Source organism: Scyliorhinus torazame, chromosome 2 (genome assembly GCF_047496885.1).
Source record: "Scyliorhinus torazame isolate Kashiwa2021f chromosome 2, sScyTor2.1, whole genome shotgun sequence".
Classification (NCBI taxonomy): Eukaryota; Metazoa; Chordata; class Chondrichthyes; order Carcharhiniformes; family Scyliorhinidae; genus Scyliorhinus; species Scyliorhinus torazame.
In genome coordinates, this window is record NC_092708.1 from 296,573,195 (window position 1) to 296,599,721 (window position 26,527).

The window sequence follows — 26,527 nt, forward strand, 5'->3', positions numbered from 1 at the left end:
GGACTTTCAAAAGGTGTTTGATAAGTAAACATATAGAGATTTGCTAACAAAGCTGAAGCCCATGGAATTAAAGCTTTCTATGGCTGCAGGATGTAAAATTGGTTGTGAGACAGAACAGTTGTGAATGGTTGTTTTTTCAGATTGGAGGGAAAAGTGCAGCGCTGTTGTCCAAGGGTCATGTGTTGTGATCGCAAACTTTTCTAATGTATTAATATGACTTGAGTATCCAGGGCATCGTTTTAAGGTTTGCAGCCAACACTAAACTTGGAATGTAGCAAATTGCAGAATTCAGGAGGACTGAGATCATTGAAATTACATCTTCAAATGGGTGTAGGAACAGAGACCTGGTGCACAGAGATCTTTGAACATATGTAGGTTTGTTAAAGTTGTAATGGATCTCAGCTTTATAAATAGAGGCAGAATGCAAAAGCTGCAGAGTTCTGGAAGTTAAAAATACCAAAGACATGCCAGCAGTAATAATAGAGGTCCAGGAGGCATGTAGTTTCATGGCAGGTCTAAACAAGGACAAGGTGAGCTCCCGAGCCGAGAGGTAGTGAGGGAGATGTCTCACCAGGTTGAAGAGCCCTAACGGAATGCGGGAGGAACCGAACATCCACTTGGAGGCAATAATGTTCCATGGGATGTAGAACAGGTTAAGGAAACGCAAATTCCCAGGATAAAGATGATTCTAATGACCCAGTGGTCTGTTCGACCAATGGTTTTGAGGCAAATTTAAATGGGAACAGGGAAATTCTAATAGGCCAGGGAAGAGGGTGATGCCTCACTTACCTGAAGAGCCATATTAGCTGAAGCTAGCCCAACCCCTGTGAGTGAAGGTATCCCCAAAGATACAGGACTGAACAGGAATACTGGAAGGTCACACACCAGGCAGAACGCTTAAAATGGGAGCCCATTCCCCCGCTGGATGAGAAGGTCTGGCTGTGCAAAAACAAAAGCTATGGACATGCCATTGAACATAATGAGGAGATGGTTGGATCGTCTCTCGTTGAGATGTTCATTGTCTGGCACTTGTGGTGTGAATGTTATTTGCCACTTGACAGCTGAAACCTGAATTTGTGCAGGTCTTGCTGCATATGGGCTTGCACTGATTGCTTCAGTACCTGAGTTGCGAATGGTGAAATCATCAGTGAACATCCCCACTTCTAATCTTACAGGGAAGGCATTGATAAAGCAGCTGAAGGTGGTTGGAAATTGGATTTGGTTTATTGTCACGTATACCAAGGTAGTAGTAATAATAATAATAGCTTTTTGTCACAAGCAGGCTTCAAATGAAGTTACTGTGAAAAGCCCCTAGTCGCCACATTCCAGCGCCTGTTCGGGGAGGCCGGTACGGGAACTGAACCCACGCTGCTGATATTGTTCTGCATTACAAGCCAGCTATTTTGCCCACTGTGCAAAACCAGCCCCAGGTACAGTGAAAAGTATTGTTCTGCATACAGTCCAGACAGATCGTTCCATACATGAAAAAATACAAGACACACATAACGTAAATACATAGGTACAAGCATCAGGTGAAGCATACGGAGTGTAGTACTATTCAGTAGAGGAGGTACATTAAGTCAATAAGAGGGTCATTCAGGAGTCTGATAACAGTGGGGAAGAAACGGTTTTTCAATTGGTTAGTTCGTGCTCTCAAGACTTTTGCATCTCCTGCCAGGGGAAGAGAGAATAACCCGGGTGGGAGGGGTCTTTGGTTATGCTTCCTGCTTTCCTGAGGCACCAGGAGGTGTAGACAGAATCAATAGATGGGAGGCGGGTTCACGACTCTTTATAGTTGTAGTCTTCGGATGAGCAATTGCCATACCAGGCTGTGATGCAGCCAGATAGTATGCTTGCTATGGTGCATCTGTAATAATTGTTCAGAGTCAATGTGGACATGTCAAATTTCCTTAGTTTCCAGGAGGTATAGGCATTGTTGTGCTTTATTGGTTGCAACATCGACATGGGTGGACCAGGACAGAATGTTGGTGATGTGCACACGTAGGAATTTGAAGCTGTCAAACATCTACACCTCAGCACCATTGATGCAGACAGGGGTGTGTGCGATACTTTGCTTGCTGAAGTCAACGACCAGCTCCTTAGTTTTGCTGATGTTGAGGGTCAGATTGTTGTCATTACACCCCACCACTAGGTTCTCCATCTCCCTCCTGTACTCGGAATCATCGTTGTTCGACCTGCAACAACGTTCTTCTTTTGCGTTATGTATGACGTCAGCCAGTGGAGGGTTTTCCCCAGATTCCCATTGATTTTAGTTTTGCCAGGGCTCCTTGATGCCACACTAAATGCAACCTTGATGTCAAGGGCAGTCATGCTCACTACACCTCTTCTGGTCATGTTTGGGCCAAGATTGTAGCTCTATGGCCTCGTGGAACACAAACTGAGTGTCATACTGAGCATCAATTAAGTTATTTCTGAGTAAGTGCCACCTAAGAGCACTGTAGAGTACCACTTACATCACTTCCAGAGGAGTAGAGGTGGACCATCCACTCGGCACTTCTAGCTGAAGATTGCTGGAATGCTTCAGCCCAGTCTTCTGCACAGATGTGCTGGGTTCCCACATCATTGAGGATGGGAATATTTGTGGAGTCTCCTCCTCCAGTTAGTTGTTTAATTGTCAACCACCATTCACAACTGATGTGACAGGATTGCAGAACTCAGATCTGAACCACTTAGCTCTATCACAAGCTACTTTCACTGTTTGGCATGCGAGTGTCATGTTATAGCTTCACCAGGTTGACACCTAATTTTTAGCAATACCTGGTGTTGCTCCTGACATGCTCTCACGCACTCTTCATTGAGCCAGGGTTGATCGTCCTGGTTTTATAGCAATAGTAGAGTGGGGGATATGCTAGGCTTTGAGGTTACAGGTGTTTATATATAATTCTGCTGCTGATGGCCCACAGCACTGCATGGGTTCCCAGTTGAGTTGCTGGCACTGTTCAAAATCTATCCCATTTAGCAACGTAGTAGTGCCACACAACATAATGGAGGGTAAAAGCAAATTACTGCAAATGCCAAAATCTGAAACAAAAACAGAAAATACTGGACAATCACAGTAGGTCTGACAGCATCTGTGGAGAGAGAAGGGAGCTAACGTTTCGAGTCTGTACGACTCTTTGGAGGGTATCCTCAATTTGAAAGCAGGACTCCATCTCTATATGGACTGTGTAGTGATCACTCCCACCAATGCTGTCAAGAACAGGTATCTGCAGGCAGCACAGTGGAGCAGTGGTTAGCTCTGCTGCCTCACGGCCCCGAGGTCCCAGGTTTGATCCCGGCTCTGGGTCACTGTCTGTGTGGTATTTGCACATTCTCCCATGTTTCTGTGGGTTTTGCCCCCAGAACCCAAAAGATGTGTAAGGTGATTGGCCAGGCTAAATTGCTCCTTAATTGGAAAAAATTAATTGGGTACCCTAAATTTATTTTAAAAAAAGAACAGGTATAGGTGCAGATAGATTGGCAAGGACGAAATCAAGTAGGTTTTCACTCTAGTTGGTTCCCTCAGCATCTGCCGCAGACAGTCTAGCAGCAATGTCTTTTTAGAAACCGGCCAGCTCAGTCAGGAACACTATCGAGCCACTCTTGGTGATGGACATTGAAGTTCCCCATCCGAGTACATTCTGTGCCCATGCCACATTCAGGGTTTCTTCCAAGTGCCGATTCATCAGCTGAGGTAATCTGGAGGAGGCTTCCTTGTCCATGTTTGACCTGATAGTCCAGAGTCTATGTTCAGAACTCCCAGTGGTGTATACCACTGTGCCACCACCTCTAATGGGTCTGTCCTGTCAGTGAGACAGGACATATCCAGGGACGATGATGGTGGCAATGATGGTGATGGGCCTCTAGATGTCCATTGACATCAACACTATCCAAAATCTGTCCCTGCATTTCTGGAAGGCTGAAGTCTTGATAAGAAAAGTTGAATACGTAAAATTGACATATGCACAAGTAACATGTACATCAATTAGCCAATCCCAGAGAGGGATGGACAATTAGAAAGATAGGCAAGTTGCCATATTAGGTTGAAAAAGGTGCCAGAAATTACCAGCCAATGCAGATAATTAAGCAGGCACATTCTTCCAGGATCATAATCGGAAATGAACAGTTACGGAAAAAAAGCTGGCATTTTAAAAGGAAAATAGTGGCAACAACACACATTGTGCGATTAAAATGCCGCTGATGCTGGAAATCCAAAATAAAAATTTTAAATTCAGAAATAGTGAACATAAGAACTAGGAGCAGGAGTAGGCCATCTGGCCCCTCGAGCCTGCTCCACCATTCAATGAGATCATGGCTGATCTTTTGTGGACTCAGCTCCACTTTCCGGCCCGAACACCATAACCCTTAATCCCTTTATTCTTCAAAAAACTATCTATCTTTATCTTAAAAACATTTAATGAAGGAGCCTCTACTGCTTCACTGGGCAAGGAATTCCATAGATTCACAACCCTTTGGGTGAAGAAGTTCCTCCTAAACTCAGTCCGAAAGAACACATCAAGCACACTGTGTGGAAAGAAAACAGAGTTAATATTTCAAGTTAAGACCCTTCATCTTTTCATTGGGAGCTTCTGACGTTCTAATGAAAGATCGACCTTTCTCTTGAAGATGCTGCCTGACCTGAATATTTGTAGCATTTTTGATTTTGCTACATAGGGTGGGATCTGGAATCTTGCCACGTAGAAAATATTTGTTGCATTTGTTTATATAATAAATGCAGTTCAAAATAATGAATTGTTCTTGAATTGCATGGGGATATTTGAGATGTGATGAGGCAAGATAACATAGAACACAATACAGCGCAGTACAGGCCCTTCGGCCCACGATGTTGCACTGAAACAAAAGCCATCTAACCTACACTATACCATTATCATCCATATGTTTATCCAATAAACTTTTAAATGCCCTCAATGTTGGCGAGTTCACTACTGTAGCAGGTAGGGCATTCCACGGCCTCACTACTCTTTGCGTAAAGAACCTACCTCTGACCTCTGTCCTATATCTATTACCCCTCAGTTTAAGGCTATGTCCCCTCGTGCTAGCCATTTCCATCCGCGGGAGAAGGCTCTTACTGTCCACCCTATCTAACCCTCTGATCATTTTGTATGCCTCTATTAAGTCTCCTCTTAACCTTCTTCTCTTTAACGAAAACAACCTCAAGTCCATCAGCCTTTCCTCATAAGATTTTCCCTCCATACCAGGCAACATCCTGGTAAATCTCCTCTGCACCCGCTCCAAAGCCTCCACGTCCTTCCTATAATGCGGTGACCAGAACTGTACGCAATACTCCAAATGCGGCCGTACCAGAGTTCTGTACAGCTGCAACATGACCTCCTGACTCCGGAACTCAATCCCTCTACCAATAAAGGCCAACACTCCATAGGCCTTCTTCACCACCCTATCAACCTGGGTGGCAACTTTCAGGGATCTATGTACATGGACACCTAGATCCCTCTGCTCATCCACACTTTCAAGAACTTTTCCATTAGCCAAATATTCCACATTCCTGTTATTCCTTCCAAAGTGAATCACCTCACACTTCTCTACATTAAACTCCATTTGCCACCTCTCAGCCCAACACTGCAGCTTATCTATATCCCTCTGTAACCTGCTACTTCCTTCCACACTATCGACAACACCACCGACTTTAGTATCGTCTGCAAATTTACTCACCTACCCTTCTGCGCCTTCCTCTAGGTCATTGATAAAAATGACAAACAGCAATGGCCCCAGAACAGATCCTTGTGGTACTCCACTTGTGACTGAACTCCATTCTGAACATTTCCCATCAACCACCACCCTCTGTCTTCTTTCAGCTAGCCAATTTCTGATCCACATCTCTAAATCACACTCAATCCCCAGCCTCCGTATTTTCTGCAATAGCCTACCGTGGGGAACCTTATCAAACGCTTTGCTTAAATCCATATACACCACATCAACTGCTCTACCCTCATCTACCTGTTCAGTCACCTTCTCAAAGAACTCGATAAGGTTTGTGAGGCATGACCTACCCTTCACAAAGCCATGCTGACTATCCCTGATCATATTATTCCTATCTAGATGATTATAAATCTTGTCTCTTATAATCCCCTCCAAGACTTTACCCACTACAGACGTGAGGCTCACCGGTCTATAGTTGCCGGGGTTGTCTCTGCTCCCCTTTTTGAACAAAGGGACCACATTTGCTATCCTCCAGTCCTCTGGCACTATTCCTGTAGCCAATGATGACATAAAAATCAAAGCCAATGGTCCAGCAATCTCTTCCCTGGCCTCTCAGAGAATCCTAGGATAAATCCCATCAGGTCCCGGGGACTTATCTATTTTCAGCCTGTCCAGAATTGCCAACACCTCTTCCCTACGTACCTCAATGCCATCCAATCTATTTACCTGGAGCTCAGCATTCTCCTCCACAACATTATCTTTTTCCTGAGTGAATACTGACGAAAAATATTCATTTAGTATCTCGCCTATCTCTTCAGACTCTACACACAACTTCCCATCCCTGTCCTTGACTGGTCCTACTCTTTCCCTAGTCATTCGCTTATTCCTGACATACCTATAGAAAGCTTTTGGGTTTTCCTTGATCCTTCCTGCCAAATACTTCTCATGTCCCCTCCTTGCTCATCTTAGCTCTCTCTTTAGATCCTTCCTCGCTACCTTGTAACTATCCATCGCCCCAACTGAAACTTCACACCTCATCTTCACATAGGCCTCCTTCTTCCTCTTAACAAGAGATTCCACTTCTTTGGTTAACCACAGTTCCCTCGCTCGGCACCTTCCTCCCTGCCTGACCGGTACATACTTATCAAGAACACGCAGTAGCGGATCCTTGAACAAGCTCCACTTATCCAGTGTGTCCAACACTTGCAGCCTACTTCTCCACCTTATCCCCCCCAAGTCACGTCTAATGGCATCGTAATTTCCCTTCCCCCAGCTATAACTCTTGCCCTGCGGTGTATACTTATCCCTTTCCATCATTAACGTAAACGTCACCGAATTGTGGTCACTGTCCCCAAAGTGCTCGCCTACCTCCAAATCCAACACCTGGCCTGGTTCATTACCCAAAACCAAATCCAATGTGGCCTCACCTCTTGTTGGCCTGTCAACAAACTGTGTCAGGAAACCCTCCTGCACACACTGTACAAAAAACGACCCATCTAATGTACTCAAACTATATCTTTTCCAGTCAATATTTGGAAAGTTAAAGTCTCCCATAATAACTACCCTGTTACTTTCGCTCTTATCCAGGATCATCCTCGCCATCCTTTCCTCTACATCCCTAGAACTATTTGGAGGCCTATAGAAGACTCCCAACAGTGTGACCTCTCCTTTCATGTTTCTAACCTCAGCCCATACTACCTCGGAAGATGAGTCCCCATCTAGCATCCTCTCCGCCACCGTAATACTGCTCATGACTAGCAGCGCCACACCTCCCCCTCTTTTGCCTCTTTCTCTGAGCTTACTAAAACACCTAAACCCCGGAACCTGCAACATCCATTCCTGTCCCTGCTCTATCCATGTCTCCGAAATGGCCACAACATCGAAGTCCCAGGTACCAACCCATGCTGCCAGTTCCCCTACCTGGTTTCGTATACTCCTGGCATTGAAGTAGACACACTTCAAACCACCTACCTGAACACTGGCCCCCTCCTGCGACGTCAAATCTGTGCTCCTGACCTCTATACTCTCATTCTCCCTTACCCTAAAACTACAATCCAGGTTCCCATGCTCCTGCTGCATTAGTTTAAACCCCCCCAAAGACACTAACAAATCTCCCCCCCAGGATATTTGTGCCCCGCAGGTTCAGATGTAGAACATCCTGTTTGTAGAGGTCCCACCTTCCCCAGAAAGAGCCCCAGTTATCCAGAAATCTGAATCCCTCCCGCCTACACCATCCCTGTGCAGGGCAATTTTTCCTGTAAGACGGGCAATTTTTCCCTCCTTTCTGAAAGGAGTCGTGGGAGGGTTGAGGGCGTTAGATTTAATTGAAATACGCAAAATATTAAATGGTTTGAGTAAATTTAAGAACGATTTAAAATCACATGTGCAAAATAACCTTAACATTAAGAAACATTTCAATTTCGGTGCACCCGAACAGATGCCGGACTGTGGCGACTAGGGGCTTTTCACAGTAACTTTGTTGCAGTGTTAATGCAAGCCTACTTTTGACAATAAAGATCATTATTAGAACATAGTGCAGAATGAGACCATTCGGCCCATGGTCTGCACAGACCCACTTAAGCCCTCACTTCCACCCTATCCCCCATAACCCAACGTACCCCTTTTGGACACCAAGGGCAATTTAACATGGCCAATCCACCTAACCAATCCACAATTGCGTCACAGCTCCAGGGTCCCAGGTTCGATTCCGGCTTGGGTCACTGTCTGTGCAGAGTCTGTACATCCTCCCAGTGTGTGCGTGGGTTTCCTCCGAGTGCTCCGGTTTCCTCCCACAGTCCAAAGATGTGCAGGTTAGGTGGATTGGCCATGATAAAGTGCCCTTAGTGTCCAAAATTGCCCTTAGTGTTGGGTGGGGTTACTGGGTTAAGGGAATAGGGTGGAGGTGTTGACCTTGAGTCGGGTGCTCTTTCCAAGAGCCAGTGCAGACTCGATGGGCCGAATGGCCTCCTTCTGCACTGTAAATTCTACGAAAACCTGCACGTCTTTGGACTGTCGGAGCACCCGGCGGAAACCCACGCAGATACGGGGAGAACGTGCAGATTCCACACAGACATAGACCCAGCGGGGAATCGAACCTGGGACCCTGGCGCTGTAAGCCACAGTGCTAGCCACTTGTGCTACCGTGCTGCCCATTTATTATATCCCAAGGAAAAATGATAGACTGCCGGTCTGGCCGATGAGTGCTCAAACTCCAACCTCAGTGTTTGTCTTCAGTCTTACTGCCCAAGATGAAACCTCTGCTTCTTTAAAAAAATGGAAGCCATGATATGGAGATGCTGACGTTGGACTGGGGTGGGCACAGTAAGAAGTCTTACAACACCAGGTTAAAGTCCAACAGGTTTATTTGGAATCACTAGCTTTCGGAGCACAGATCCTTCATTAGGAACTCATTTAACCCTGTCCTTCGCACAAATCTCCATCTACTTCCCTTTACCTTCCCATCACCCTCCATTTAAAAAAAGGTACCCCATTATTGCTGTTTTCCATGTTGCTTGCTTTTCTTCCCCTCCCAAAAATGAAGCACTTGGATAGAGATGGCTTCCTACAGCAAAAAGGATTATATATTAATGTACACTGTGTTCAGTATGATAATGGACAAATTGTCCAACGAAAGCAGTCTATCTACAAGTTTATAAAATTGCAATTCTAGTCTGACGGAGAACACTCATGTTGCTGTTCTCATGTAATTCATGTTCTTACCAAAAATTAAGAATGGAGCACAACACAGCTATGTACCTGGATTGTAATTCTTTATATGTCCTGAACTCTTGAGCTTTCCAATATGCACTTGCCCTTACTCCTCACGCCAGGAGTGTGTGATATTTCTTCAAATGTGCCAGCATTAAACAAAAACTTACCTTGCATTTATTTTTGAGTTTCTCTGTTCCTCTTCTTTTATTTGGTCATGCCTATCCCTGATTTTCTGTTCTTGCTCTTTCAGTCGCTCTTCTTTTTTCTTGCGATATCTGTAAAGTAACATTAAGTATAATTTCATGAAGGTTACGGGTCTTAGCAAAAGTAATAAATTTAGAACTATCTTGCAAAGTGGTTGCGGATAAGCTGCCTTTTCCGCATAAGGAAAATAGACATTTTCCCCCCTTCCATTTTTCCAATAAGGAGAGAACACAGGCTTGGAGCTGGATTTAAACAAAATGAAAATATACAAGTGGCAAGGGAGATACCAACAAGGCAACAAGAGGAAATACATCCTGACAACAGTGCTCTGAACCACTGTGATACCAGTTTCCAATGTGGACTTGCAAAACGAATGCAAAATTTGAGACTGGATGCCAGTTATAGAAATGCCTTGTTCAATTTTAGTTAAACTTTATCAGAGCAATTTATAATCATCAATTTATGAATCTTTGATAGAAGTGTAAAACTTACACGAGGATAAAAAAAATTGCAACTGAAAACTCATTAATAGCTTCTTCAAAAAATGCATTACATTTAAAAAGCATGGTCCAAGTAAGGGGAGGCAGTTAAGAAAACAAAATCACCAAATTTGGTGGACTGGAACAAAAAATTTCTATGAAGATGCTACGTAGAATGCCTGCTTCAGTGAAGAAACATCGACACAGATTTCATAACTGTGCAGAATGGATGCAGCAAATGACAGAAAAATTAACTTGCTCAGCATGCCTCAGAGATAAAGGTGTGGGGGTTCAAGCCCAATCACAATTTAAGCCAAAGTGCAGCTCTGATGGAGATGCAGTCTGCTTGCTGGAGTGACATTTATTATTAAAGAGAAGTGATTTCTTTGTATCCTGTCCAACATTCCTCCTGCAACCGACACCACCCAGAATGAATTAACTGGTCATTAATATCATTTGTTGGCACTTTGCCATTTGCACAGCGACAGTCTTCTTGCCAACATAAGAGGGACTATGCAACAATGGTAATTAATTTGGTCCATGCTAATTTTGGGAACTGCCTGAAACCATGAAGTCACGGTGTATATTTAAACATTTTCATGCACAATAGATGCACATAATTAAGTAACGTATTCACTCTTTGCAACAACATATCCAATCTGTAACAATTTGCACTAGATGTTTGCGTATTTAGCACATACCTTGCTGCAGCTTCTTCTCTCCCTCTACGGTGTTGTTCAGCTTTCAGTTCCCTAAATTCCTGCCTTGTCTGCTTTAGAATCTCCACATTATCTTCTATGAAATCCCTTGTGGAAACCAGAGTCAGCAGTTGTCCACACAAAGCATGCAGCACCTTCAGCTTCTCCGCTGACAAAAGAATAGGAAAGTAATAACATACTACTTCAACATGCAAATGCATTTGAAGTCTTGTCTTTAATAATCGAGTTGACTAAAAGAATTCATGCCTCACTTCCTGATGACATAACTGATCACATGTACTAAAGAAACTCCAGGTCCCTCCTCTTATACACTTCAGTTTCTTTGAAAACTTTAAAACTTTAAATTGATCTGATACAAAGAAGACATGGCTTTACTTTAAAAATTCTCAATTATGCAATAATTGAACAATCTATCTACCTGGAGAACAGAATCCGAAATTAAATCAAACTTTTTAAGAGCAACAAATACAGATTAAGAAAGAAAAACAAATAAGCTTTAAATGTAATCTTTGTCCAAGATCTTCAGTACCTGATGTCAAGTCGTACACTGGAGTATTTGTTAATTTCTTCAACAGCCCTGGATTACTCAGCCTGAATTCGACACAAGCATTATCTGTGGCATCAAATCCACCTTGTTGCTGGTATCGATACTTTGCATTTGCTGGTGTCACATCTGCCCCTGCTGCCAAGATGTGAAGTCGGAGGATTTCAGACAGCGTGCAGCTATCAAGATCCAAATCACGCAATGTGCAGCCTTCAATAAATTGGGAAAACATTCAGGGGATCAATAGCCAGTTAAACTACAAGTTCTCTCATTGCAAACGCAACCTGGAATGAAAAATTAAAATTACCTTGGTAGAGCTGGGGCCACGCAGCTGCAAAAGCTGCAACTGCAGAGACTGCACTTTTAGTAGAATCTAGATCTTCATCCAAAGCATCTGTTAAATCTGTAACAAGATTCACATGTTTAAATGTGACAGAGACTCATTAATTGTTGGTTCTGTGCATAATCAAAGGCATGTTAAAGAACACAACTTCTGAGCAATTACGAAAAATGCTGCACTTTCTAACCTTATGACAAGATAGGCTCAATGAGCAAGCTGACTGCTTCTACACAAAGTATCAGCCTGCATTGCAATTCTGTGCAATTTTTTCGCCATCTTGTCCAACCACTATTAAAAACTACAAACTAAATTTCTAGCTTTATGCACTTTGGTAGCTTCTGTCAAGTGGCAGGATTAAGATTATCAAAAAACTTAAATTGGAGTAGGAAGATGACTTTAAAAAAAACTAAAACAAAGAGCCTGGATGGAAATTTAAATCAGCAGTACAAGTTTAATGTTCGAATTTTCTTCGACGCCTGTGTTAGTTTCTAAATTAAAGCAGCAATTAAACCAAAACACCAATGAAAACCACGGGCTGGATTATCTGTTTCTGAGGCTAAATGCCGGCGCGAATGGAGAATGCGTGGGAGGTTCACGACAGGAAAATCGGCACGAACCCCTAGTTGATTCCAGTACCGGTGAGGGGCTAGCACCGGCACAGAGCGAATCTCCCGTGGATTGGGCCGAAACCGGCCGGGTCCGCTACCAGAGAGTCGGTTGCGCCGTAAAACATGGCACCAGCCACGCACTACCCCACCAACAGAGACCCCACAGCCCACCCCCTACCAGTGTCCCACAGCCCGAGCAGAAGAGACCCCCCCCCCCCCAAGCCAGTGGCACAAAACCCGGCCGGGCATGGAGGCGCTGGACACTGTCCGCAGCCGGCACGCCGGGTTCCCGACCACTGGGACGACATGTGGCCCGCGTCGTCGGGGTGGAGTATCATGGGTGGACCGGCCGATGACGTGCCAACGGCGGTGAAATGGTGTACGCCACGATGACGTCAGTTTAGTGTGGGCGGAGCATGGCGGAACAGTGTCAGACCTGCACAGATTCCGGCGTCAGAATTCATTCTCCGCCCAATCGCCGATCCCTATTTTGGCATCGGGCTATGGAGAATTCTGTAGATACAATAAACATATATAATACTCTTCATCAAATCTAGAACCCCCAATACAAATACTGGAGTTTCCTGTATATTTGCACATGAGAATTATGCATGACAAGGGAAACTCAGGCGCAATTGATTTGTGGCTGGCTGGCTTTATGCCGGCCTCCGCTGCCTTGATCTCATGTCAAATCCATAAAAACCCTGCAATGCTCTTTGAAAGCAACTTTGTTCGTGACAATTGTTTGATGCAAATTAAATATATATACTTTTTTGCTCAGACACCAACAATATATTTTCTCCATCTTTAGGACAGAATTGCATTAAAACATTTTGAACTTCCACAACTGTTACCTTCTTAGAAGTGATATGCCTAATGTGCATGAAAATGTGCCAGCTGCTACTCAGTCTGTAGTACCCTTGCCCTAATGAGTCAGAAATTCATGGGTTCAAATGCCACTCCAGAGCTGACACCAGATCGGCATTGGATGAGACATTACACCAAAGCCCTCAGTTGAATTTATTCTATCCCATGGGATTGTTGTGAAGTTATCCATATGACCATTATAGAAGTAGACCATACAGCCCCTTCAGCTTAGTCTGTCATGCAATACAACCATGGTTGATCTTTAGCCTCACCTCCAGTTTCCCAGCTCCGTCCCGTAATCTGGATTCCCTGGGACACAATATCTATCTTATACTTAACCATGCTCAACGATGGAGCTTCCACAAACCTCTGGGGATCGAAGGATTCACAACCTTCTAAATGAAGAAATCACTCAGCTAAGTCTTAATTTATCTTATCCTAAGACAACCAGGTGAAATAATCTCTGTGGTTACCCTGTCACGAATCTTGTACTTCAATGATAGCACTTCTCATTATTCAAAACTCCAGAAAGTATAGGTGTAATTTACACCATCATAGGACAACCCCCTCAGCCCAGGAACTGATATAGTGAAACTTGGCTCAATGCAAGTATAAGCTTCCATAAATATATGCAGAACTGCATAGATTCTCCAGGTATTCTCACCAACACCATGTACAATTTCAGCAAGATGCCCCTTATTTTTGTACTCCAATCCACTTCAAATAAAGGCTATCATACCATTTGCCTTCCTAATTGCTTGCTGTGCATACATGATAATGCTGTGCTCCTTGTAAGAGTATACCGAAATCCCTCTGGACATACCAATTAGGAAGTAAGCTCCTCGAGCCTGCTCAGTCATTCAAAAAGGTCATGGCTGATCTAACTGTGGCTTCAACTTCCACCCATCAGATAATCTTTGAGACTCCCTCATTAGTCAAGAACTTCTGCCTCAAAAATATTCACTGAACCTGCCTCCATTACTCCCTGGGGAAGAGAGTTCCAAAGATTCACAACCCTCAGTCTTAAATGGGAGACACCTGGGGCAGGATTCTCCGTAGTCAGACGCCGAAATTGGGCGGAGAATGGCTTCCGATGCCGGATTCAGGACAGGCGCTGGTTTGACGATGGTTGGTGAGGCTCCGCCCCCTCCAAATCAGCATCACCGGGATGTACGCCACGCGCACTTGCAGCGCCGTTGGCACATCATCAGCAAGTCCACCAGCGATGCTCCGCCCCTAACGGGCCGGGTTCCTGACGGTGCAGGCTACGTGTGGTCCCAGTAGTCGGGAACCTGGCATACCAGCTGCAGATAGTGTCCAGTGTCGCCACACTCGGCCGCGATCCGTGCCACTGGCTGGGGGGCTTCTGCTAGTGCTGGGGGAAGTGGTGGGGATGGCCAGGGGGTGGGCGGTGGGGTCAGGGTAGGTACATGGCCGGCGCCATGTATCCCAGCACGATTGGTGGAGCCTAGGCGTGCGCGGCTGCAGCTTCTCAGCCCTGCGCGTGCACGGCCTGGGACATGCCGATTCTCCACGTTATCCATGCAGCACCGGTGCTAGCCCCTTCACCAGTACCGGAATCGGTGAGAGATTTGTGCCGATTTTCCGGTCATTCTCCGTTGGCGCACTTAAGTCGTAGAAACGGAGTATCCAGACCCTTATTTTTAAACTGTCTCCTAGTTCTAGACTAGTCCACAAATGGAAAGATCCTTTCAGCATTCACCCTGCTAATTCCCCTCAGGATCTTACATGTTTCAATGAGATCAAGACACCCAGATCCCTCTAGCACAGAAGTCTGCAATCTCTTTTTAAATAACTTGTTGCTTTACTGTTCTTCCAAAGTGGACAAGTTCACATTTTCCCACACTATACTCCATCTGCTTAACTTTGCCCACTCACTGAACCTATCTATGTCCTTATGCAGGCCTCTTCATAACTTACTTTCCTACCTATCTTTGTGTAATTAGCAAATTTATCAACCATACATTCAATCCCTTTATCCAAGTCATTGATATGAATTGTAAATAGTTGACACCCAGCCACTGGTCCCTGTGGCATTCCATATCCTGCCAACCTGAAAAAAACCATTTATCTCTACTTTCTGCTTCCTGTTGGGCAACTAATCCTCTATCCAAGCTAATATGTTACCCATTACAACATGAGCTCTTACTTTGCATCGTAGCTTTTGCTATGGCACCTTGTCAAATGCCTTCTACAAATCTAAGCACAGCATATTGTGGACTGTCTGTGCGGAGTCTGCACATCCTCCCAGTGTGTGCGTGGGGTTCTCTCCGGGTGCTCCGGTTTCCTCCCACAGTCCAAAGATGTGCAGGTTAGGTGGATTGGCCATGATAAATTGCTCTTAGTGTCCAAAATTGCCCTTAGTGTTGGGTGGGGTTACTGGGTTATGGGGATAGGGTGGAGGTGTGGACCTTGGGTAGGGTGCTCTTTTCAAGAGCCGGTGCAGACTCGATGGGCCGAATGGCCTCCTTCTGCACTGTAAATTCTATGAAAATAGTCACAGGTTCCCTATTATCCACATTGCTTGTTCCTTCCTCAAGGAATTCCAATAAATTAGTCACGCATGATCTCCTGTTCACAAAACCATGAGGAGAAATTATTTCACTCAAAAAGAGTTGCGCATCTTTGGAATTCTCTACCAAAGAGGGTTGTGGATGCTCCACCATGGAATACGTTTAAGGCTGGGATAGATCGGTTTTCTTGAGGAATTTCAGGCCATGAGGATTGGGCAGGAAAGTGAAGTTCAAGTCCTTGATAAGCCATAACCGTACTGAATGGCGGAGCAGTCTCAACATGCCATATATTCTCATCCTGATCCTATTTCTTGTGGCATTCCACGAGTTAGTCTGCCAACTTGAAAATGCTCCATTGATTCCTACCCTCTTCTTTTTGTCCATCAACTCAATGAGTCTTCTTTATCTTGCATATTAACCTTCTGGGTGGCAAATATCTTTTGGAAATTGAAGTATACATCTACTGGCTCAACCCTACTAAACCTCCAAAATTTTATATTTGTCAAACACTATTTCCTTTTGGTGAAACCATGTTAACTTTGACATTACAATAATTTTCCAAGTGCTTTGTTAAGACTTCTTTAGTGGATTCCAGCACTTTCCTGATGCTGAATGTCAGGCTAACTCAACTTTAGTTACAATTTTCTCTCTCCCTCCTTTCTTTAATAGTTTCTTCCTTTAACATTTGCTATCATGCAATCTCATGGGACCATTCCAGATTCAAGGGAGTTTTCGAAAATCATAACGAGCACATCCATTATCTCTTAAAGAACCCTAGGATGTAGGCAATCAGGTCCTGCACATTGGTCAGAATCTAGTCCCTTCAGTTTCTCCAATACTTTTTCTCTCCTGATACTCATTATCTTCAGTGCTCACTCTTATTAGCCCCTTGGTTACTATCAATTTCTGGTATATGGTTTATGACGCACACTAAATAATGTAATTGCCATTTCCCCACTCCCATAATTCTTTCAGTTTCTGTGTCTAAGAGATCAAGACTTAACCTGTTATTTGGAAAGGAGATGTGAAAACTCAGATTCTAGATTTAGGGAAGGCGGACTTTCCACAGTAAACTGAGCCAATCCCTTAAATGGGTAGAATATCAGAAGATCAGTGGGAAATGTTCAAAATAATTTAACGTAATACAGAACAGGTTTATACATCAAGGGGCAAGAGTTCTACTTTCTAAAAAAAAAAAATAGCCATGGACAACTGAAGAGGTAAATGACAGCATAAAGCATCGCAAAGCCATCACAAATTCTGGCAAACAAGAAAAAACAGCAAAGAGTGACTATAAACAAAGAGCTACAAGAAACATGTATGAAGTAAACTTGCAAGGAATGGCAAAATTGATAACTTCATTCAGAAAGAGTGGGCCTCAAAAAGGCAATCAAAAATTTCCCTTGAAAATAAGAAAACGACAGATGCTTCAGTAATTATAGTAGAGGAAGAGGGCAGCATGCCGCATTCTCAGGAAATTACTAAATCAGGGACAGGGGCTCAACAAAATTAAAGTTAACTGCAAAGGAGAAATTCATGGGACTAAACAAGCAACAAATCCCCAGGACCTTATGGTTTCCGTGCTAGGGTTTTGAACAAACTAGGTGAGAATATTGCACAAGCCTTATGATCTTCCAATATTCTCTTTGTTTGGGAACGGTTTCTTGAAGTTGAAAAATTGCATAGGTCACTCTGCTATATAAGAGAGAAGGGAAAACCAGGGAATTATAGACCAGTTAGCTTGGTCAGGAAATCAATAGAATCTATAATTAAAGATGGGTGACAAAACACAATGAAATTTTTCAGCTGGTCAGAGAGCCAGCATGGATTAGTAAACTGCTAAACTGGTTTTTAATTTTATGCAAGGGGAATGTCAATGAATGTTATTCATATTAAATGCATTTCTCATAAGAGATTGTTAGCTAAAGTTGAAGTCGATAGAACTGAAGGCAGATTATTGACCTGGTTCAAAAACTGGCTGAGCAGCAGAAGACACGAGGTTAATGATAATAGGTAGATGGGACTGATGGTCTCCCACAATGATCTGATTTGGGGCCTCAACTATTCATCCCATGATTGACCTAGATGATGGGATAATAGACAGCAACGTATCCAAAATTGCTATCAATCTTTGGAATGTCAGCAATGTAAATGGTGGAGATGGAATGGTACCATTACAGAAACATTTTGATAGACTAAGTAAATGGGCAAAACTTGCAATTGGATTTGCATGGAGGTATATGTGACATCATCTACCGTGGACATAAAAAGGTGTAGAACAGGGTATTTCTAAATGGTAAAAGGTTTGACACAGTGAAAATCCAAAGAGATTTGGGGTCCACAGACATAGATCATTAAATTGCCACGAACAGCTTCCCCAGGGAGCGACGGGGGCACGGTGGTAAGCATTGCTGCCTCAGAGCCAGGGACCCAGATTCAAATTCGAACTTGGGTCACAGACTGAGTGGAGTTTGCACGTTCTCCCCGAATCAGGCTGGAGTTAGGTCACAGACCAATCATGATCTCACTGAATGGCGTGAGGGGCTGAAAGACCTCCATCTGTTGTTATGTCCCATGCATAAAGGAGGACTTGAGGGAATATGATGCAAATTGACACATTCCTGATTCTTTATATGACCGGTTTAATGTATTGTTAGGGATTTTAAAGGTTTTGGAGTAACCCACAACTGGAATGCTTAAAATGTCAGCGTGGTTTTCTGGTTACAGTGTTTTAGTAAATAACTTTGCACCAGACATGGAACAATCTCTAACCTTTTGGATCAGCGTCTTTTAACTGTTCTTTAGCTACTTCCTCTTCCTCAGCATGCGCCTGGAAAATTGCAGTTAGGAAAAAAAACAGCAATTCGCAGAGTGGCCCTTCAGTGTCATTGCCAACAAGTGCTTCCTCAAGGCTTTCTGTAAATTAATCAGAAAAATAATCATACCTTAAATGAAATCTTTCAGCAATATATCTTGCAACTATAAGCATTCTAAAACTAGACGTATATAGATTACAATAATGATTTTAGCGCAAAATTAGACCAGCAGTACTGAATTCAAATGACCACCACTCAGGAACAGATAAAGATCACCTCAAAAAAGATTTTTATTAATGAAGCTTGAAGCCATGTTTTGGATCTATTATTATTTATTTTGCATGTGGAATTTCTCCTTAAAAGTAAGTTAGTTCCAACCTATTCATCCAAGGCAAGTTATGGAACATTGCAGCTTTATGAGAGGAATTTCTTATCACGGCCCAAGTTGACTATCGAGAAACAAGAAACAAAACAAAGGGTTTCTAAGAAACATGCAATTATTTACTTGCAATTGTAAGTAAATAAAGAAACCTCAATGGACCTGCTCTTACTAACCAACATTTGGGCTACAAGAGCTGAGCAAAGGCTGGATATGAATGAGCAGCTCGTCTCCTGACCTCTCAAAAGCCTAAACATCATTAAGGGCTCAATTCAAGAGTGTGATGATGGGTGCAGCCTAATACTGTAACGTTCAACACATCTGGAGAGAAGCTTGCTTTATCAGTGTACTTGCTACTGGATTATATATCATGCCCTCCATCACCAGCACCCTGCGGCTGCAGCAAGTACCATCTAAAAGGATATACCGCAGCAGCTTATCAACATTGCTCCTGCACCTATAATCCCTCCCACCAAGAACAAAGTTATTACAGTAATAGTTTTTAACTAACAGTTTTCAAGACACAAGCACTGGCTGTGACTTGTACCACCATTTTCATTGCTATTGTTGGGTTGATATTCTGAAATTCCAACAGCCATGTGACTGCATAATCATATGAAACGCAGTAATGCAACCTCCAAAGCAACTCAGGATAGGCAATAAATATAACTTGGCTGCTGTGACCTGGAGCCAAACGACAAATGCAAATTTAGGCTTTCAACCAAACATATTCCCCATTACTGTACATTTTACACATATTTCACACAGACCTAGAGTCATGCCATCTGGAAACTCATCCTGGAGGTCAAACAGGTCTCCAAATGCATGTAAAAACTCCAGAACCATTAACGCATCACCAAAAAGCTCTGATGGTAACCTGGTCTTTACAGCTGCTGGAATTGGAAGTTCCTATTGAGGGAAAAAAAAAAGATCATGCAATGAACATTTTACAATACGTATTCAAATGCAACTAGAAAACTGTGTAGTGCTATTACAAATTTGCTTGGTAATAAAATGTCTCATGATGAAAAAACCATAAGAGTTAAAAAAACTTCCCCATGTTCACCAGCCAAGCTGATGCCCCATGCCAGACACTCCCTGAATGCCCAAGGCCAAGAATTACTGGAACAGAATGAATGAAACATGTTTAATCGCAAAGAATAGCCAATTAGTGATATTTTGGGCAAGACTAAACAATAAATGTGATTTGTAATTACCTTCATTTCGCAGTTTCTTTAAGCGTTTGTGAATACACACTGCTTTGAAACAATCTTTGAAATGTAACTTTTTTCCAGAATTATGTGGTTTAATAATCTTGAAATTTGCTTCAAGAAATTAAATAATGCTGGAGCTGTCAGTAGCTCTAAAGGCAGGAGTGACAAATTATTTAGTTTTCATCAGGGTAAAAAGGAAGCAGCTCGAAATGCAAACAAACGATGAAGTATAATGTTTTGAACCACAGCCAAAATATCTGAAAGGCACAAGATCAACTAATTTTTTTATAGAAACACGCTTAATACATTATACAATTGATAATTCCTACCCATCATCTGCCCCAGCACTCCTCCCCCAATCCAAATAGCACCCAACAACACTATTTGGCTAATTGCAAAGCAAGGTGCAGAATGGGAGAAAGGAGGAGTTGGGGAAAACAGTAACCCTAGCAAGAAGGAAGTTGATAGTCCTGACCAAATTTTGGGAAAGGTCAGAGGGGTGGGATGGAAATGCTGAAAGATGAAAGAACAATACAAATGACTTGTGGTGGAAAGGCAATGGCAAGGAAGGCAAATGGTAATTTTATTCCATGTTCTCAGGCATTAACCATTTAAGCACATGTTAATGCCACAAAAGCAAGAGAGAAAGCATGATACAGGAAGAAAGAATGTGGCAGGAAGAGCACATATTTGCAAGCAACTTAATATATTAAATGTCCCATGATGTGGCTCATGATGAGCCAGAATCAATGATTTGAATTAATCATAGAATTTACAGTGCAGAAGGAGGCCAGTTGGCCCATCGAGTCTGCACCGGCTCTTTGAAAGAGCACCCTACCCAAGCCCACACCTCCACCCTATCCCCATAACCCAGTAACCCCACCCAACACTAAGGGCAATTTTGGACACTAAGGGCAATTTAGTGGCCAATCCACCTAACCTGCACATCTTTGGACTGTGGGAGGAAACCGGAGCACCCGGAGGAAACCCACGCACACACGGGGAGAACGTGCAGACTCCGCACAGACAGTGACCCAAGCTGGGAATCGAACCTGGGAACCTGGAGCTGTGAAGCAATTGTGCTAACCACAATGCTACCGTTCTGAATTAAAGCTGTGCTTGTTTAAAGTGGCTGAAGTAAGCAATGCTACTTGTAATGCATTAAAGAACTAATAGCTCCATCATGTGGAGGGACTAAGGACAGAAAATCTTTTTTTTTTTTTTGAATAATTTTTTATTAAAGGTTTTCATAAAATATCAATAACAAAATAAGAAAAAAGAACCCAACAGAGTTAAGTACAAAACACAATCTAAAAAAGCAACCCCCCCAGTACATAAATAATAAATTAACATTAACACCAAGACTTAACACAACAGGTGTATACACCCCCTCAGACCCTCCAGTGTAAATAACAAACAAAAATTAAGTAAACGCCACCCCCCCCCCCCCCCCCCTGCTGCAGCCATTGACTATCGTTCTGCCAGAAAGTCGAAGAATGGTTGCCACCGCCTAAAGAACCCTTGTACCGACCCTCTCAAGGCGAATTTCACCCTCTCCAATTTAATGAACCCTGCCATATTGCTGATCCAGGATTCCCCGCTTGGGGGCCTCACATCTTTCCACTGAAGGAGAATCCTTCGCCGGGCTACCAGGGACGCAAAGGCCAGAATTCTGGCCTCTTTCGCCTCCTGCACTCCCGGCTCCTCTGCCACCCCAAATATTGCGAGCCCCCAGCCCGGTCTGACCCTGGATCCTACCACCCTTGACACCGGCCTCGCTACGCCATTCCAAAATTCCTCCAGCGCTGGACATGCCCAGTACATTTAGGTGTGATTTGCTGGGCTCCCCGAGCACCTAACACACCTGTCCTCACCCCCAAAGAACCGGCTCATCCTTGTCCCGGTCATGTGTGCCCTGTGCAGCACCTTAAACTGTATGAGGCTGAGCCTCGCACACGAAGAGGAAGAATTCACCCTCCCTAGGGCATCTGCCCACGTCCCCGCTTCGATCTCCTCTCCCATTTACCTTTCAACTCCACCACAGAGGCCTCCTCCTCCTCCTCCTGCATCACCTGGTAAGTTTCCGAGATCTTCCCCACTCCCCCCACCCCGAGAGCACCCTGTCCTGTACAGTGTGTGGCAGTAGCCGTGGGAATTCCACCACCTGCCGTCTGGCAAATGCCCTTACCTGTAAGTACCTGAAGGTATTCCCCGGGGGGAGCCCGTACTTCTTCTCCAGCTCACCCAAGCTCGCGAACATCCCATCCACAACAGGTCCCCCAACTTTCGTATCCCTGCCCTGTGCCACCCCGAAAACCCTCCACCTGTTCTTCCTGGGGCGAACCGGTGGTTGCCCCGTAATGGGGTCCACGCCGAGGCCCCTATGCCACCTCCACTGCCCCCAAAGTTTGAGGGCCGCCACCACCACCGGGCTCGTGGTATACCTCCTTGGAGGGAGCGGCAGCGGCGCCGTTGCCAGCGCCCCCAGATTCGTACCCACACAGGACGCCAACTCCAGCTTCTTCCATGCAGCCCCCTCTCCTCCATCACCCACTTGCGCACCATCGTCGCATTGGCGGGCCAGTAGTATCCACAGAGGTTGGGCAGCGCCAGCCCCCCCCCCATCTCTACTCCGCTCTAGGAACACCCTTCTCACCCTCGTAGTCCCTCGCGCCCACACAAACCCCATTATATTCCTGTTAAACCGCCTGAAAAAAGCCTTTGAGATAAACACGGGGATGCACTGGAACAGGAACAAAAACCTTGGGAGCACCGTCATTTTGATTGACTGCACCCTACCCGCCAAGGACAGCGGCAACGCGTCCCACCTCTTGAACTCCTCCTCCATTTGCTCCACCAGCCTTGTAAAGTTAAGCCTATGCAGGGCCCCCCAGCTCCTGGCCACCTGGACCCCCAAATATCTGAAGCACCTCTCCGCCCTTTTTAGTGGGAGCTCGCCAATCCCCCTCTCCTGGTTCCCTAGCTGAACTACGAACAGCTCGCTCTTCCCCATATTGAGCTTGTACCCTGAAAAGTCCCCGAATTCCCTAAGGATCCTCATTACCTCTGGCATTCCTCCCACCAGGTCCGCCACATACAGCAGCAGGTCGTCCGCATAAAGCGACACCCTATGCTCCTCCCCACCCCCCACCAACCCCCTCCAGTTCCTCGACTCTCTCAGTGCCATAGCCAGGGGTTCAATCGCCAGTGCGAAGAGCAGGGGGGACAGGGGACACCCCTGTCTCGTCCCTCGGTGCAACCTTCTCCTATTTGTACTCGGACCTCCTCCTATTTGTGGCCACACTTGCCATCGGGACCTCATACAACAGCCTAACCCACCTGACAAACCCCTCCCCAAACCCGAAGCTCTTCAGCATCTCCCACAGGTACCCCCACTCTACCCTATCGAAGGCTTTCTCAGCGTCCATCGCCACCACTATCTCCGCCTCCCCCTCCCTCGCATCATGATAACGTTGAAAAGCCTCCGCACATTCGCGTTCAACTGTCTCCAGTTCACAAACCCCGTCTGGTCTTCATGGAAGATCTGCGGCACACAATCCTCAAGGCTAAGACCTTCGCCAGTACCTTGGCATCTACATTTAGCAAGGAAATCGGTCTGTAAGGCCCACATTGCAGGGAATCCTTGTTCCGCTTCAGGATCAAGGAGATCAGTGCCCGGGACATCGTCGGGGGTAAAGACCCCCCTCCCTTGCCTCATTAAAGGTCCTGACTAACAGCGGGCCCCAACAGGTCCATATATTTTTTATAGAACTTGACCGGGAAACCGTCCAACCCCGGTGCCTTCCCCGCCTGCATGCTTCCTATCCCTTTGATCAGCTCCTCCAGCCCAATCGGGGCCCCCAGTACCTCTTCCACCTTTGGAAACCTCAATTGGTCCAGGAAACGGCCCATCCCTCCCTCCTCCGTGGGGGGCTCAGATCGGTACAATTCCTCGCAGAAGTCCCTGAAGACCCCATTGATGCCAACCCCACTCCGCACCACGCTCCCTCCCGTCCTTAACTCTTCCGATCTCCCTAGCTGCGTCCCGCTTCCGAAGCTGATGCGCCAGCATCCGGCTTGCCTTTTGCCCATACTCGTAGACCGCCCCCTGGGCCTTCCTCCACTGCACCTCCGCCTTCCTGGTGGTCACCAGGTCGAATTTGGCCTGGAGGCTGCGCCTCTTCCTCAACAATCCTTCCTCAGGCTCTTCCGCATACCTCCTGTCTGCCCTCACCATCTCACCCACCAACCTCTCCCTCTCCCCCCGCTCCTTGTGGGCCCTAACGGAGATCAGCTCTCCCCTCACCACCGCCTTCAGTGCCTCCCATACTATCCCCACTCGGACCTCCCCGTTGTCGTTGGTCTCCAATTACCTCTCTATACTTCCTCGGACCCGCTCGCTCACCTCCTCGTCCGCCAACAGCCCCACCTCCAAGCGTCACAGCGGGCGCTGGTCCTTCTCCTCCCCCATCTCCAAGTCCACCCAATGCGTGGCGTGGTCAGAAATGGCTATTGCCGAAGACACGGTATCCTCTACTCTCGCTATCAGCGCCCCACTCAAAATGAAAAAGTCGATTCAAGAATAAGCCTTATGGACATGTGAGAAGAATGAAAATTCCCTAGCCCCCGGCCTTGCAAATCTCCAAGGGTCCACCCCTCCAATTTGGTCCATAAATCCCCTCAACACTCTAGCCGGCGGCGGCTTCCTACCCGTCCTAGACCTGGAGCGATCCAGTGTCGGATCCAACACCGTGTTAAAGTCTCCCCCCCATAATCAGGCCCCCCACTTCCAAGTCTGGGATCCGACCCAACATACGCCGCATAAAGCCCGCATGGTCCCAGTTCGGGGCATACACATTGACCAGTACCGCCCTCTCTCCCTGCAACTTACCACTTACCATTATGTACCTACCGCCATTATCTGCCACAATGCTCGACGCCTCGAATGACACCTTCTTTCCCACCAAGATCGCCACCCCTCGATTTTTGGCATCTAGCCCCGAGTGAAACACCTGACCTACCCACCCTTTCCTCAATCTTACCTGGTCTGCCACCTTCAGGTGTGTCTCCTGAAGCATAACCACATCCGCCTTGAGCCCTTTCAGGTGCGCGAACACGCGGGCCCGCTTAACCGGCCCATTCAGTCCCCTTACATCCAAGTTTATCAGCCGGATCAGGGGGCTACCCGCCCCCCTCCCCCGCCGACTAGCCATGACCCCTCCTCGGCCAGCCACGCACCCGCACCCCACACCCGGCCCGTTCCCCACAGCAGCATACCCCCCCGTCTCAACACACCCCACTCGCTCCAGCTCCCCCTTGACCATAGCAGCAGCAACTCAATACCACCCCCCCCCCCCCCCCCAACCCCCCAACGCTAGGACCCATCCTAGCTGGTTTACACCCCCCCATTGCACTTCCGCAAGTCAGCTGACTCCTGCTGACCCCGGCCACTCCCGCCTCCTCTTCGACTCCTCCCATTGTGCGGCACACCCTCCTCTCCCGCTTCCCATCCACAGGTTCTCCCCCTCCGTTCCAAGCGCGGGAAACAATCCTCGCTTCCCCGGCCCCGCCCCCCCAGTCTTCGGCGCGCGAAAAAAGCCCACGCTCTCCACCTACCAGGCCCCGCCACCAACCAAAACAGTGCCCAACCCGCCCATCCACCCTCCCCAACCCGAAAAAGAAAAACACAGAAAGAGAAAACCAAAACAATGCAAAGGCCCCCCCCCCGCCCCCGCGAACCAAAAGTAGGCATAATATATCCACCGCATACCCCAATCGCCCACCCGACCCTCAGTCTGTGTCCAGCTTCTCGGCCTGAACAAAGGCCCACGCCTCCTCCGGAGACTCAAAATAATGGTGCCGATCCTTGTAGGTAACCCACAGTCGCGCCGGCTGCAACATGCCAAACTTCACCCCCTTCCTGTGCAGCACCGCCTTCGCTCGATTGTACCCGGCCCTCCACTTCGCCACCTCCGCACTCCAGTCATGGTATATCCAAACCTCCGCGTTCTCCCACCTGCTGCTCCTCTCCTTCTAGGCCCACCTGAGCACACACTCCCGATCGACAAACCGATGGAACCGCACCAGCATGGCCGCCACCGGAAGCCTCGTCCCCACTTCTTCAATGGCCTTGGTAGATCTTTTCACAGTTGTTCCCTCTGCTGCTAAAATTCACCTTTAATAAAGGCCCTCAAGTCAGCTTGCAGCCTTTAAGCTTGCCCTTCCCCCGCCTGCATGCTGGAAGAGGCGTAGTTTATCCTGCAGTTATAGCCAAATCTTTTACTGTTTCTGCCGGGTCTGGTAACCAAGAGACATACCATTCCTGGGGGACACTGTCGGGGGAATGTTGCAGTCTTCTTCCCACACTAGGAAATGTCGAACAAATGCCGTGGGGGCCCTGTAAAGAGCCCAAAAGTCCGTTCCAAGCGGGAGC

General features: G+C 46.0%; 1 protein-coding gene across 2 annotated transcripts in view; it reads right to left on the reverse strand.

Moving 5' to 3' along the window:
- The window catches only part of baz1a (bromodomain adjacent to zinc finger domain, 1A), a 118,094-nt gene that overhangs the window by 56,106 nt on the left and 35,461 nt on the right, over positions 1–26,527 (reverse strand). For both annotated transcript variants that reach the window (XM_072488672.1, XM_072488663.1), the window contains exons 11-16: positions 19,651–19,789; positions 18,458–18,601; positions 11,644–11,739; positions 11,322–11,546; positions 10,775–10,940; positions 9,558–9,665 (exon numbers count right to left, since the gene is read on the reverse strand). In XM_072488672.1, coding sequence (XP_072344773.1) covers positions 9,558–9,665; positions 10,775–10,940; positions 11,322–11,546; positions 11,644–11,739; positions 18,458–18,601; positions 19,651–19,789 — 878 coding nt within the window. The remainder of the gene's footprint in view (positions 1–9,557; positions 9,666–10,774; positions 10,941–11,321; positions 11,547–11,643; positions 11,740–18,457; positions 18,602–19,650; positions 19,790–26,527) is intronic.